At 27.8% G+C, this 16670-nt stretch overlaps 1 protein-coding gene across 2 annotated transcripts in view; it reads left to right on the top strand.

Annotated features, from left to right (window-relative positions):
* Positions 1–16670, top strand: part of ec (ubiquitin specific peptidase echinus) — a 277997-nt gene that overhangs the window by 182179 nt on the left and 79148 nt on the right. The window contains exon 1 of one of the 2 annotated variants that reach the window (XM_075359862.1): positions 1066–1209. The exons of the other annotated variant lie outside the window; for it this stretch is intronic. Within the exon in view, the coding sequence (XP_075215977.1) occupies positions 1162–1209 (48 nt within the window). The 5' untranslated portion in view covers positions 1066–1161. Of the gene's footprint in view, positions 1–1065; positions 1210–16670 lie in introns of those variants that run through there. 2 annotated transcript variants of the gene reach the window in all.

Raw genomic sequence — 16670 nt, 5'->3', positions numbered from 1 at the left:
AAATGGATAATCGATAGTATTTTCAGTATCGATATATTCGTATCGAAAATAGTTATGTTTTAAGATCTGCTGCGATATTGAATGAATGAATTACGGTAGTAAAATTTATTAATTTATTTTATAATTATTATTACTGTTGTCATTTATTGTTTATAAACGTTTAAGTAAAAAATCTTATTTTTTGACGGGTAGTATGTCCCATCTTGTAAGCATGTTCTTCCTTTCTGCTCTTATTTGTTGGTGTTACTTCTTCTTGTGTATTGTTTATAAAAATGTAAGAAAAATAGATCATATAAGTTTTTGACGGGCCAGTATGTTCGATAATGTAAGCATGTTCTCAGCTAAGGAGATGCACACACAAACAGGCCCACATACAAATGACCTTTAATAGGGTTGTATATACTTCTTTCATTAATTTCGCTGTATCATTTTATCGTTTTGATTTCTTTTTATTATTATGTAATGTTGTTATTTAATTACTCTAGAATTATAAACGATTAGTCGGTGGTTTAATTACGTGGTACTGTTGAGAAAAATTTTCTTCTGAAAATTGAGTTTTAGCAAAAACAGTATTTCTCGGTTAGTTTATCATCATCAGACATACAAAATTCGAATTTATTCGTATTAATCAAAACGAAAAAACTCTGACCTATTAGATCTTTTATATATCCACACTTAGTTAAGTAGGATAAAACTAGTTAGTAGGATAAAACTTTCAATAATTTTGCGTTCAGTATGATTTTGTAATAACTACACTTTTTTTTATTAAAATCCAGAATTATGCCTTTTTAAATTTATTTATGATAATTTACTTTTAATACGTGTAAATAAAAAAAACAAAAAAACAATGTTTATTTTTCTTAACCGGTTGTAAACACATAGAATAACGTTTGCCTTTTACAGGGAAATAAAAGTTCCCATTAAAGAATTTATTTCCCTTCAGTATCAACAGAGAACGCCACCTCACCTGGTCGTTTAACCACAACGTTTCCCCTCCCACAGGTAAGTTCCACTCACCTGTAGGCCAACTATTGCTGTAAACAAAGCCAGACTGTAACCGGACTCTGTTGCGGCCCGCGTGTTACTTTTACTTATAGTAACTTTTTGACTTAGTATATAACATAAATAATGTGTTTATTACGTTAAATTTGTGTTATCAAGATGAAGGATAGTAGGAAATCGAAAAAAGCATTATTTCAAATAACTAAGGTAATTTGTTTTATTGTTATTTTACTTTTTTAATCTATTCATTCAGCAAGTTATCGTCTGCAACTAACAAATGTCATATCTTGCCGCCATTTTGTCTTGATACATGCGTCTTCTCTGCAGGTCTATTCTAACACTTCCCTATCGGAAACATTTATAAGTTTGTTGACATCACATAAACACTAATAAAAGAAAATAAGAAATTTTAATAATAGAGGATTTTATTTAACTGTCCGTTATAAATAGATTGTCTTTTTTCATATGAAATATTTATAAATTTAATCGTGTTTTTATATGTTTAATAAATTTTTTTTAAATAAGAAGTAATTTTGTTGAAACCTGGAATTTAATTTTGAATCGTTTTTAATTTTATTTATTTATTTATTTTTTGTAAACATTCTAAATAATTTCATTTTAAATAAAATATTAAAAATAATATCGATATTTAGTTTGGATATTGAAATGTTATCAAAATTTTATTTTTAATTTTTCTTGAAATCCTACTATTTCTATTCTTAAAATAAGATGTATATTTATGTGAAGGGATTAGTTGAAGCTCCTAGGTTTTTATCTATAGATTTCAATTAAATAAAATGTAAAATCGGTGAATGATAAATTAAAAATGCTGAATCCATCCTTGGATTATCCCGGACGTAGTGCTATGAGACACGTGCTTGTGCCTAATTTGCTAAAATAAAACCGGCCGGTATAGTTGCTGACTGATTTAAATGATGATAAGATAATCTGAAGTTAAGGTATTATGTTTCAACAGCAGTGACCGATCATACAAGATTGAATTTATTAATTTTTTTTTTATTTTTCAGTGTAGTTTCGTTGTTTACAATTATTCTTTTTTTCAAAATTGATAATTAAAAATGTCAAGGATTTGAATGAAAAATTATTAATTTTTTTCAATCATTACTAATATGATTTGAAATCAAATTAGTCTAATTTGAATGAAAAATTAGCGCTGAATATTCTTTGATATTATCATTGCATATACTAATAAATTTGTATTTCTTTCCAACCCTTAATTTCTAATAATTCTAATAAAAGTTTTAATAACTCTTAGCCAACTTAAATTTTATACTTTTAATATTTTTTTACTTAAATTTCTGTACGTCCGAAAAGCTTATTTATTTTTATTTTTTGTATAAATTTTTTATTAAAAACGGATGTCAAATTTTATGAAATAATTACAAAATTAATTATTTTTAATTACTTATTTTTCTTAAATAAACGGTTGAATTTAACTTCACAATTAATATTTTTATCTGATAATTTAGTTAACATGAATTGGCGATCGAACGAGTATGATTTGTTGTTACATTCTTATCTTAAGATTAAAACATTTCTTAAGTATTTATAAACATTAATTCTAGCAAACAATTTTAGCCCGATAAATCACTGACTTTTTTAGATTAAAATATTGAATAGTGTGATCTTTGATTAATGTCATGTTATCTTTTGTTTGTGTTTTTCTTTCTTAAAAGAAGGTCTTTTAATCAATTTTCTGGTTACTTGTTTTGTTTTACTTTTGTTGTAATTTAAATTTAATTCTGTATGAAGGGATTTTATTAAAGTTATTTTATTAAGTTTATAATGGTAATAATTGTAAATCATTTATTCTTGTCAGATTGTAGGATTGGAGGATTATTAAAGAGGTTGTACTTAATGTATCTTAAATTAAAATATACTTTTAACCTTCTTTCCAGGTTCTAAAAAAAAATATATCGATTGAAAGAGTTAGCTTATTGAATGTTGAAAACCAATGTTACAAATAATGTGGTATGCTGTAAACGTTTATACTGAAAATAGACAATGTTTTAAGGTGTACAAATAATGTAATCTCTCATCACAGCCTTGTTAAATTATATTACAGCCACATATAAGTTGTACAGGATTATATCATAATTTTTAAAGACTACTTTAAGATACTGTGATCTGAATGCAGTGGCTGTGTATGTGCGCGCGCGTGCGTGTGTAATATATATATATATATATATATAAACCTTATATCTAGCTACAAAAAGACGGAGAGAGTGAGAGAAATTTAAGTATTTAGTTAAAATTTCAGTCATTTATTAGGTTGAGTAATTCAGTAGAAAAAGTAGTATCGATGGAGCTAAAATATAATGGACAATCTACATATTCCTTCTCAGTTAAGGCTATACCTCCTCACAAATAGTGATGCATAGAGTATAAAATGTAAAATTTTATAAATTATGTACACGTGTAATTATCGATAATTAATACTGCATATTTAGCTACGCTATAATATGTTAATATCTTATGAACTGAAAAATAATATAAGTTTATGTTGTTTTATTAGTAAAAATTGAAAAATTTTACAAAAAAATTAACAGAACACCGTTGTTTACTACAATAATAAATTAGTTAAAAATATTAATAATAATTAAAATAAAATATTAAATAACAACGATTCTAAATTTAATAAACAAGATGTATATAGTCTACATTGCAAAGATGTGATATATATCGGTATGACCAACCGTAAATTCTCCATATGCGCAAAAGAACACATGGATATTATTAAAAACGATAAACCCGAAAATTCTAATGTTTGCTAAACACATGTTAGATAATGGTCATATATGCAATCTAAATAATTTTATAAAAATTTTAGATATTTCCTATAAACATTTTGCTACATATAATTTAGAAAAATTATACATATATAATGACTATCCATAATAATTTAATTAATGAACAAAAATTTTTTAAAGAAGATAAATTATTCAAATACGTCTTAAATAAAAATATATAAAGGTAATAATCGTAAACAACTAAAATATCATTTTTGATAACATGGTTTCCCTAAATTCTATTTTATTTCACCAGAATTCACTGCATTGTCCTCTATACTTTTGACATTCATACAGTCATGACTGTAGTTAATTTAATTTTTGACTGATATTATTTTTATTTCCTAATTATGATCTGAAATAAACCGAAAGATCTCGAGAAAACATCTTTTTTGCTGGTAAGGTGGGTATAAGATTTTTAATTATTTTTTATTCTATTATTAGTAACTATTGTTGAATAATAATAGTATAGTAAATTAATTATAAAACTTTATTATTAATTGTTTGTAATTGTAGCTTTTCATATGAAAATTTACTTAGCTTACGACTCCCAATGGTTTCTTTATTCAACATATACAGTAATTTATTTTCTTTATAAAACAACTGAAAATTAAAAAAATATTTTATTCTGATAATTTTATAAATTATATTTATTCATATATTGTTACATTTTTATTAATTTAATGGATGAATAAATTATACACAAGTAAAACTTTATTAAAACTACTGAATCTATAAATTTAGAAATATAATTATATAGTAAGAAGCTGGTGTTACAAGAACCAAACCTCCTCCTTTAGATTTTTGATAGTTTATTAACGCTGTTTTTTTTTCTTTTTCTTCATTTAAAATATTGAAAAGTTGTTATGCTAAAATGAAGTAGAGTGGAGAATTGGCTAACAAAAGGCGGGAATTTTGAAGATGATAAGTTGAAGGAACATGATAATGTACCTGTGTCTTAATTTATGTAGATATTTTAATAGGTGCTGCGAGGTGATCCTTTTTAGGATAATAGTTATTAAAATGTATATATATATAACATTATAATATTATGTTAGTTATCTTATTGTCCTTTGTATTTTTTATCAATTTGAATGTGTTTTTTAATTCGCTATTTTATTTAAACTGAGAATATATTGTTTTAAATATTTTATACTAGTTTTCATATATATATTTATATATAATTTTTTCTCATTAAATAATAAGTAAAAGTTTTTCTAATTATTTTCATTGATTTATTTATTACCTGTTCAATAAATTAAAATTTGATTGATTCACAACTATTTATAATTAATTTTAATCATTAAAAGTTAGATTTGAAAATCATATAATTAAAATTAACATATCTTATAAGATAAACCAGATTGACATTTTTATCTATAATTAGATCTAATTTAAGATTTTAAATTACTTAATTATATTTAGATTTAGTTCATAATCTTCAGTCTGTATAATTCTAATAACTGTACTCGTTAAATAAATTAATTACAGTAAAAATCTTTTTTTTATTACATTATAGCACTTTACTACTTTTACATTTTTTACTTATACTTTATTACTCTTATATTTTTTATACTTATTTTTGTAATTATCATCTATTAAATCAAATTAATAAATACTTAAATATCTATCAAACTTATACATTAATGTAATTTAATAGGTTTTTAAGGAAATTTTATTTTTAGAATTTGTTTAAAGAAAAAGAGATGTAATCGTTAATATTATTATTACGTATTCATAAAGAAGTAGATTGTTGTTTTTTTTTAGTTTATTGTGCACAGATCGTGACTTATTAAGCATTTTCAAATTATATTTAATTGCTTACCGTTTTAAAAACTGATTAATGTAACGTGTTGTATCGTGTATTTTTTTCTTTCGTTGTGGCCAACTATTGACTGCGTATATTGTATTCTTAGATTAACTCTCCTTCCTTTCCTGCCATTACGTTTTAAGTCTCGCTGTCCTTTAACCTGAACGCTTTTATTACTCTTTTCTTTTTGAAATATATTCTTCGTAGAAAACCCTCCTTTCCGAGATTTCTTTTAATTTTTTCTTGATTAACTCCCGAATTTGTATGTTCGGAATTCCTGTACTTGTTTAGTTTAAGTTTTCTTAACTTGTCACAATAGTTTATAGTTTTTGTTCTTAAATAAACGAGGAAATTTTCTTTGGCGTTCTGATGTTTCTCGTCCTTTCAATTTCTGGTATACCATTTTTTGAGGAGGTGTTCATGTATATTAGATTTGTGTGGTCCTTTATAGGATTAGTCATTTTTCTTAAAAATTCTTTTATTTCTTTTTTTATTTCTGTTAAAAGTCCCTGATCGATTATCGTCAAACATTCTGGATTCAAATGCGTTAATTTTGTATTTACATATAGATTTTTTATCGTACATATTTTGTGTTAGACTACAGGTCAATTCCATTTTGTTCGTGATTTCTTAGAGCTATTTTCTCTTGGTCAATCCATTCTATAGTCTCTCCAAAGTATTTAAAGGTGTTTATTTAAACTCTTTCTATATGATAATCTGCGTTTTTAAAACATTAGGAGTATTATGATGCTTGTCATATATTTGTAAAGATGTTTGTAGGCCCATCCTGTCTGGTATTTTTGTAATACATTTATTTTATATTTTAAATGTACAATTAAGAATTATAACCTAAACTTTAAAAAAAATTCGTTCGAAACACAGTAATATAATCGTGTTTCCTCATTCACGTTGTAATTTTACTAATGGACCTAAAGATTATTTAATAGCAATATCTTATTTTATTTTTCGTAGTTTTTAATTAATATCCTTCATTCCTCTATTTTTTTTTTCAGTTTGCAGCTATATGGGATTTTTATAATTCGTAATTAAAAAAAAAGTTATTACATGGGAATAAACTGTTATTATAGATAATTGTGTACATTATAATAAAAATTAACATATATGTAAATGCAGCGTTACAGTCACTAATTTTGTTGTAATGTACGCAGTTACCCCTTATAACAGGTAGTTTAAAAAGTAGTGAGCCTTTCGTGCACGAGATAGCGTTAGCGTGCCAAATCCCACGATGTATGAGTCGCAACCTACCGGGTTGGTCTATTGGTGAACGCATCTTCCCAAATCAGCTGATTTGGAAAATCGAGATTTCTAGCATTCAAGTCCTAGTAAAGTCAGTTATTTTAACACGGATTTGAATACTAGATCATGAATACCGGGTGTTCTTAGGTGGTTGGGTTTCAATTAACCACACATCTCAGGAACAGTTGAACTGAGACTGTACAAGACTACATTTCATTTACACTCATATATATCATCCTCATTCATCTTCTGAAGTATTATTCGAAAGGTAATTACCAGAGGCTAAACAGGAAAAAGAAAGAAAGGACGTATGAGTCGCAGTGGATCAGGCCGAATACCATTTAACAGCTGGCAGTTGAAGTTAGTAAGTGTGCAAAAATTGGAATTTTAAACTCAGACGTAAAGTACGAGTATTACACCGTGAAGATGAGTGAACTTACCGTAAAACTGTGCACTACATTTTACAATTTTATTTCGATAAAGGCGCAAATGCTGCGCAGTCCTGCGAAGAAATTTGTGCTGTTTATGGGTAATATACGTTATCAAAAGCAACAGCCAAAAGATAGTCGGTTGCTTTTATTCTGGAAATTTCGACGTCTAAGATGCTCCTCGCAGTGGGCGACCAATCACAGAAAAAGTGAACAATATTTTGACAAAAGTCGAGTAAGACCGGCATGTAGGCAGTCATGGCATCGCGAATGGCCTAAACATCCATCACCAAACAGCGTTAAACTATCTGAAGAAAGCCGGTTACAAAAAGAACCTCAACTATTTAGTGCAAATGATCAGACTCAAAAAACTTTACTCGATCAAATTTTTATCTGCGAATCTGTACTTAAACGTAACGAAATCAAGCCATTTCTGAAAAGATTGATCACGAGTGATAAGTGAAGAGTGAATAACCTATGACTACAATGTGCAAAAAATATTGTGGTCGAACCGAGGAGATGCTCCACAATCTGTAGCAAAGCCAACACTTGATTCCAAGGAAGGTTATGCTTTGCGTTTGATGGGATTGGAAAGGCATCGTGAATCACGAGCTGCTGCCGCCAGGCAGAACTTGGACTGTCGACAATTAGCGGGATTGCATCTAACAATTCAAAAAATGACATGAACTGATAAAAAAAATGTGTTGTATACCACGCTGACAACACCAAACCGCATACGTATTTAACGACCCGTCAGAGATTGAGAAAACTTTATTGGTAGGTTTTAATGTATCCACCGTATAGCTCGGACCTGGCACTCTCAGATTATCACTTGTTTCGGTCTCTGTAGAACTCCTTGAATGGTGTTAATTTCAAAAGAGCCCTATGAAAACAACGTGTCACAATTTTTTGACCGGAAACCACAGAAGTTCTACAGCAACGGAATTATAATGTTTCCAGAAAAATGGCAGGTCATCAACAACAAAAAAATTGTGCATATGTGGTCTCATAATGTTATTTTCCCATAATAATAAATGTATTTTCAATTTTGGCCTCCAAAGGCTCAACACGATTTAGACAACCCGATATTGTTTTATTTCCTTAGTAATAATGATTATTTTTAATTAATTACGTATTATAATTCCTTATAGCTACAAATTACGAAAACGAACATCAAATTTTTATTTAAGTTTTTAAAATTAATCATTCTCGACGGTCATAAGTGACACAGTATGAAAAAATATCCAAAAAAGCTACAGCAATCCTTAAAAATAAATAATCCAGATCAGTTGTGGTATTTTATATATAATCCAAATAAAGTAAAGCTTTATTACATTTCTTTAGTAAACATCGTTGAATTTTACAGCCAGGTTCGATGATGCTCAAACAGAAGATATCACGTATAAGACTGAATATCAACTACATTTTGACGGGTTTGGCGAGCTAATCAGCATTAGCATATAAAATCCTATAAAAAATGTAATGAGAAATCGCTACATTCTTACTTTTGGTGGTTCGCTTTGATGGTTGTTGTTGTGAATGGTAGTTCCATTTAAAAGAGTGACAACTCATGTATTATGTAGATCGCCTGTAATCGTTGCGGTTATTGCACTTAATACTTAGTACATATCGTGTAATTTTATGTTTATGAGCGGTAAATTACCTACTTTACAGTAATCTTTTTCCTTATTAGAATATTCTTTAAAATAAATGTAAAGAGAATTTATTATTTTTTAAACTTGTTTCTCAAACATTATTTTCTGAAATAAGTTATTAATTCTAATGTGCTTGCTAATTTTGTTTTAATTGCGAAATATATTTTAAAAATTAGTAATCATTAAATATATAATTAATTTGTTTTTTATTCTAGTACACTCCACAACAAGAAAAAAAGATTTGTTGTAATAGAGACAATAACCAGTCGTCTTTGATATAAATTGTAAATCAAAACTTTAAAACGGCAAATACTATTAAGATTTATTTTTACTTTCTTGTACCTGTATTGGGAAAAATTTCGGTTTTAAGATTTCAACGGAAATATCCATTTTGACTAGTTTCGGCGTAACGCCTTTACGTACGTGTGCATTTACGTACGTATGTATCTCACATAACTCAAAAACCATTAGCCGTAGGATGTTGAAATTTTGAATTTAATAATGTTGTAACATCTAGTTGTTTACCTCCCTTTTTTATTCCAATTGACTTAACCAAAAGTATTCAAAAAAAATCCCAAAATCCAAAAAAATTGAATTTTGGACTTTTTCTTAACTGCAGTAATAAGCCTTCATTGAGCGCTTTTCAACGAAATAAGTGGTAATTATTTTCGTTGGTTCCAGAGTTATAGCCAAATGAAATTTTAATTAATGAAATATTTAGATCTTAGAAGGGGAAAGCACATAGGTTTGAATCGGACTTCATCTCCTTTTTTCAATTTAAATGTATTGATTTGTTAATAATTGCTAACCTCTGATCATTAAAATAATTTTACGATAAATAATAATTCAATAATAAATAAAAAAATATGAAAGAATATCAGAAGTTATTAATGAAATAAAATTTTATGTACTTTTCATTTAAAATAAAAAAAAAGGTTATTTAATAGATACGGAAAGGAAGTCATTTGGTGCCCACATCAGATTTTTTTTTAATTGTCTTATGCATTTGTGAATTACTTTTAATATAAAATCGGAAAATATTTTATTGAAATCAGTAATGTTATTGGGTTACGATTTTAGAAAATGGTATGCCAAAACCATCACCTCTTCCCCTTCCTAATTTACTGCTTTTCTTCCCGTGTTCCATATAAAATGCTGTAAAATTTAGGAGCAAACAGTTCTGATTTCAAAAGGGGCAATCAGTTATACGAATTTTTTAGACTGAACAAGTACATTAAAATAAGAGCTGCTGTCCATATTTTTCGTTTACTACTGTTAATACATTTCTTTTTTTTAAATAATTTATATTAAATCATAATATTGTGTTCAGTGTTGTATTCAAAAGTTTAGTATGCTGAACCGCTTCATATGTTACTACGTAACATGATTATAGGGAATCTTGTACAACATTTCTTTTGCATAAAGAGAATACTAGTAAGTTTTGTTGAATTATTTAACTTATTCATTGAGTACATTTAATCCGTAGTTTATTATTAATATATTAGCATAATAAATACATTTATTAAACTCTGGTACGGTAGTGTAAGATTGATTGTATTTCTCTTTTTTAAATCATATTTTCTTTTTTGCGATCTTTTTCGTACGTTTTTATTTCTTTTGCATTTAATAAATTGTATTTATGGAATTACATTTTCTTCATTAATGTCTCCTCTACTCATTAAACAACAATTTAAAAAAAGAATTCCAATTTTCTTTTGTTTCATTAGAAAGAATAATACGAACTCGAATGTTTACGGATAAAATAATAGTACGTTTAATATTTAAATGTCGTATAAATTCTCCAGGAAATCACGGAATGTGCTTCGTCCAAGCAGCAGTGTCGATCCGGCACTGCTGTTCCGGTCTCAAGCAGCTGGACAACTCTATTATATAGCGAGTATTCGTAATATTCAAAAATGGATGAATACAATCAATGTCAGGTTAGAAAGTTCTTCCTTTAGAAACGAGTTAATTCCTCTTTACCACTTAAATAGAGAAAAATAATGATTTGTACGGTGATTTTAAGAGAAAAGTTACCCTGTGGTTTTCATCTTATTACATCGGTATATTTGTATTTGTGTGAGTGTATTTTAGAAAGGAAACTAAATATCATGTAAATAATTTTAATTCAAGATTACGGTTAACAGAACTGCAAAAAGACATCCACGCAATATTAAAGTAAAAAAAAATTATAATAAATTTAAAAGAAACATTTTCTTTCATGTTAATAATATTACTGGAGTGGCTTATCTATTCTAATATCAAATAACTATTACTCTTTGAACCTCACGACTCTTATATTCAGAGGTTATAGTAATTGGATCGTGTCCAGTGGCTGCTGGTTCGCAATTAATCCGCCCCGCGCCGGTGTGGTCGGCATGATCTACAATGAACAATCGGTTGAATGTATTGGAACAACCGTATTTGTATACTAATATTTAAAAATATAATTTCATTATAATCTGACGATTACAAGGAATAATAAATTACGTTTTGTTATTATAGATATATTACAACATGGATTTGTTAAATTATTAATAAATGATGTAGACATCAATTTTTTTTCAAAACCAGTTTTAAATATTTTGTAACGGTCTAGCCGTTGTATTTATAAAGTTTCACCCATTTGTATTAGATTGAGTTTGTTTATACATGAAATCTCAGAAATCTTTACTTATGACACTTCGTACAAATTGTGTAATTGAAATCAGTATTGTTAATTCATTAGCACTTTGGTATTTTAAAAAAGTTAATCTGTTTGTAATTTCTTATGAAATCCACCTACTGAACATAGTATATGATTTAATGAGTGAACTTAAGAACTAAAGGATATATTAGTTTTTATTTCTCCTGATCATTATTATGGCTCTAATAATTCATCTTAAGTACAAATGATACTGATAAGTAAAGTTGATCTCATCGAGAGTAATGATGTTTATTTACAGCTTATGTAGAACAAAATGGAAGTACCGTTTGCAGAGCAAAATTATAATCGGTTCACTAAAACTGGAAACCATTTCACTCTTCTTTTCCCTTAGTAAGCCTGAAATCTGATGTTTGTTATTTTTGGAAATGTGTCTTATTTTTTATGTGAACTTATGATATTCGTGAGTGGTCGCTTACAACCTTTAGATTGCATCCAACAAACATGTGAAACCCGATAATGTGATTTTGTTTGAATTTTCAAATATTGTGTAAATATAGCCTTTTATAAGATGACATCTGTAATTAAAGTGTACACATAAGGTAAAATTGTTTTATTTTTTTTTTTTTTTGCTATTTAAAGATTTTTTACGTACTTCCAAATTAATTGTCCACCATTAAAGTGTAAATATAAAAACTATCTGTTTTTATAAGTAGATTTAATCGATAAAATTTTTTATTAGTACGATCGATCTTTACCTATTTCTTTTTAATTGAATAATTTTTTTATGTACATAGTGTTCGCACTGTTGAATATTTTTCTGGAAACGTTAACTTCTTTAGAATTTTTTAATGAAATACATTGAATGTAGTGTATATAATATCTATATTCACAGAGAGAGAGAGAGAGAGAGAGAGAGAGAGAAAGAGGGAGACAAAGTCAGAAAACAGTTTTGCTAGTGCCTGGTTTTGGAGTTATATGTGATAAACCTCTTCTTCGATTCATTTAAATGTAATTACATTTATAACTGATATTTATGAAGACATTTACGTAAAATAACTTACTTATAAGTCGAGTTTATGAAAAACAACTTTCTTTAAAACTGTTTTTTTAATTTTTTTCCCCAAAATACACCCGCTAAGAATAAACTTTTCAAAACTGAATATATTCTAAATCGGTCAAAATCCGTTTATGCCCACAACACTAAGGTTAAGTTTAGTTAGTTCTTAGGTGGCACCACTGAAACGCTATATTGAAATAAGAAAATAAATAAATAAAATTATAAATATAATCTAACTAAACTTAACGTACGCTCGCTAACCTTGACTAGCGAGCGTAGGTTAAGTTAATGCTAGATTATATTTATAACTCACCGGATTGATCTAGTGATGAACACGTCTTCGCAAATCAGCTGATTTCGAAGTCGAGAGTTCCAACGTTCAAATCCTAGTAAAGGTGTTCTTTGGTGGTTGGATTTCAATTAACCACACATATCAGAAATGGTCGACCTGAGACTGTACAAGACTACACTTCACTTACACTCATACATATCATCCTCATTCATCCTCTGAAGTAATACCTCACGGTGATTCCCGGAGGGTAAACAGGAAAAAAGATGATATTTATAATTTTATTTATTTATTTTCTTATTTCAATAAAGCGTTTCAGTATCGCCATCTATGATCTAACTAAACTTAGCCTTAGCATTGTGGACGTATAACAGATTTTGACCAAAAAATTAAAATAACACAAATAATATCAATTTTTTTTAATTTTTCATGAATTCTAATAAACAAGCCGGTGCATTTATGAAGAGAAAGACAGAAGAGATACGTGATTATATTATACTAAATTAGATTTGAAAGAGAGTAAGAGAGATTGTTAGTTTACACTCATAAATAGTTTATCGAGTTGAATTTTGTTTAGTTTTTAAAATATAAATGTTTTACATTTTCTTTTTAATCGTGAATTTTTATGTATTTCAATATACTTCATAGTATTTACTGAAATTACTATTTAATTTATTAAATGCAGTTTACATTTTGCATTAAATAACCTATTCTAAACAATCATGTTTTTTTACTCGTACGGAAAGAGTGGCGGTACCGTCTGTAATTTTTTTATTTTAACAATACTTCTATTGAAATCAAATAGAAGTTAAGTAAAGAAATAAATACTGCCTTGTTAAATTGGTAGCAGGTGTAGTGACGCAAGACCTACCTTTTGTACTACCGCTACCCACATGGTATACTGTGGTTGTGCGGCACATAAAACAACAGTTGTGATCATAGAACTTGTGGCGGTAGTATAAAGAGGCAAGAGCAAGAGAAGGTCCAAGATATCGTACCCTAAGGGAGGACATACCGGAACTATGTCTCGTAGTACGTGTAGACTTCTCGATCTTGACTTGACTTCCTTATTCTTGTAGTACCAGTTTTAAAATTAATATTCTTCAGTCTTGAATTATTTATAAAGAAAAAACATCTGAGGAATTTTTTAATGGAGTAATTATAGTATATTGGGTTGCAATTTTGCATATAAGGAATTTAGATCCTTATTTCCATTTATTTAATTATAATTTCATCGAATTGTAATAAATTAAAAGGAAAATGTACTTGCGGTGTATATGATATTTATTATTATTCTCATTTATGAGTGTAATTTAAAATTTACTCAAAATATATTATGCAGGTCCTATTCAGATTTACTTTAATTAAATTTAAAGGTATACAATTTGAAAATTGTTTTCATATGATCGTCATTAAAATACATTTTTTGTTGAATTATAAATGCGAATATTATCTTTCTCACTTCTAAGAACAAATTAGTATGTGTATCAATTGATTGATTATATACCTGTTTCCCCCCCCCCCCACAATATTTTCCTCCTATTTGTTTTACAAAGTGTCATGCTTCATATCACATTCTTTACCGATGATTAAAAGTTTCGTGGAAAAATGACATAATTAAAATAGAAATTATTTATTTCTCCAAGAACCGTCTACGATACGTATAGCTCGTAATTTTAATGATCAAATTAAAATTACTGTTTAAAAAATTCCCCTTCGGCACGCCGGATGGCGGATGTCGATTTCATCAATGCTAAGCAGGGGAAAAAAGATTTACACCTTAAAGTTAAGAAAAACTTCAAATTTACTGCAGTGGATGCATGTGAAAAAATGTTTCTCATGTTAAGCATACGACAAACTCCATATTCTTACAATTCCAGCAACATTTTGGACATCCCTTTCCGTAAGAGTTGGTCATATCAAAAATTGTTTCACAAAAGTTTTAGGTAATGTCTAGCGGATTAACGACCATTTTAAACCGATCCGATAATGTACCTATTAAGGAAGGTGTGATTTTTTTATCTTCGAAATCCATTTTTTCACCCCCTGGGTTAATGGTCTGTGATATCAAAAAACTTTACTTAAATAAGTTTTAGGCCCTTATCCAAAGAATAATATGAACTTTAAACAAATTCGATATTTTACTTAATAAAAAAGTTATAGCGATATCTTATTTTTCCGATTTTGCCCATTAACGAACTCGACCGAGATTTTGGGTTGTTTCAATTTAAGTGATTGGCGCAAAATTACGGCAGTTATCGTGTCCACAAGAAAGTGAAATGTGTGTATATAAACTTTTGATCTGACGGTGGTTTTGGGATCTGCGGGCTGTGAAATGCGAAGATATGTCGAAATTTTCCGGAAGTCGAACCATGGTACCCATTACAATACGTAGCTTTGTAATGAAATTTACTTAAATATATATATAATTATTAGGGTGGAGATGATCATAATTACGTAATGTACAAACTGTTACTTTGCCGTAATGTACAGCATGTAATATCTGAAAGGTTATTTACAACAGAACCTTGAAAATTCTATAAATGAAGTTGTATTCTCCATACAAATATATATCTTTTCATGAACTATATAAAATTCAGAACTTCTAGATATGGAATACAATTTATATACAAACCCTTAAGCAAAGTAACAATACAAGTACTGTCTCGTTATTTAACCACCCCACCTCGTTCACGCTCTTTCTGGGAGTGTATATCCACGTATGTATTTATGTATGTATATTAAAAGATGCTTATATTATAAAATATACGCACTCCCATTCGACAAGTTATAATGTTATTATCAGGATTTTATCGAAGAAGTTTATAACTGTTTTTACGATCATGTTTTCAATGTTGTAATTATCCCTTTCAAGCAAATTTCACTTTTATAATCTGTGACTCTTGATTGAAATATACGGTACAAAAGTCAAGGGCATAATAATAAATATATATGAAAAATTTATAATATGTACATTATCGTATAATTTTGTGTGTGTAGGTTGTACTATTGTTGGATATGTATTCATTATTACGTGGTTTGCAATTTAATCGTAACGGTAGAAAGAACGTATTGTATAAAGCGTTTAATAATATACTCATATGTAGTTAACATAATACTGAATATATAATATATATGTATATGTACAAGAATGCGTATACATGTTTTAAAAGCGTTGTGAGTTTTATTTATATTTGACTTCCGTAGAAAGTAGCATATTTTTGAATTGTATGAAATGAAAGCATGTAAACTATTGTTTCGCAAAAGAATATAGGCTCAAAAACAAGAGAAATAATTTTGAAAATATCCGAATAACAGTAATCAAAACAAAAATTAATAAATATTTATGAGTATATTATTAAGACGGAATTAGTAAATAAAAAAATTACATATAAATTTGTTCTTTTATAATAAAAATTGAAAAAAAATGTTCACTAGTTAGGTTTATATTTGGATGTTGGATTAAGTAAATATTTTTATTTACTTTTTAAAAATAGAATAACTTTAGCACCGGAATTTATTAATTCATTCCGGTTAATATTTTAATTTTGACAAAAATCTGGAACATGTTTATTAGGAACTGAATTGGAGAATTGTTTTTTCTTAAAACTGTTAATTCAAGTTGGACGTAGCAACAAACTAGTAAACAAAAAAAAAATCATTATGATCTGTTTTTATATGATGAACTTTATTACTCTTAGAGAAAGCAACTAAT

The sequence above is a fragment of the Lycorma delicatula genome, chromosome 3, assembly GCF_047948215.1.
Source record: "Lycorma delicatula isolate Av1 chromosome 3, ASM4794821v1, whole genome shotgun sequence".
In the NCBI taxonomy this organism is placed as follows: Eukaryota; Metazoa; Arthropoda; class Insecta; order Hemiptera; family Fulgoridae; genus Lycorma; species Lycorma delicatula.
The sequence above is the reverse complement of the archived record's forward strand: the minus strand, read 5'-3'. Positions and strand labels throughout refer to the sequence as shown.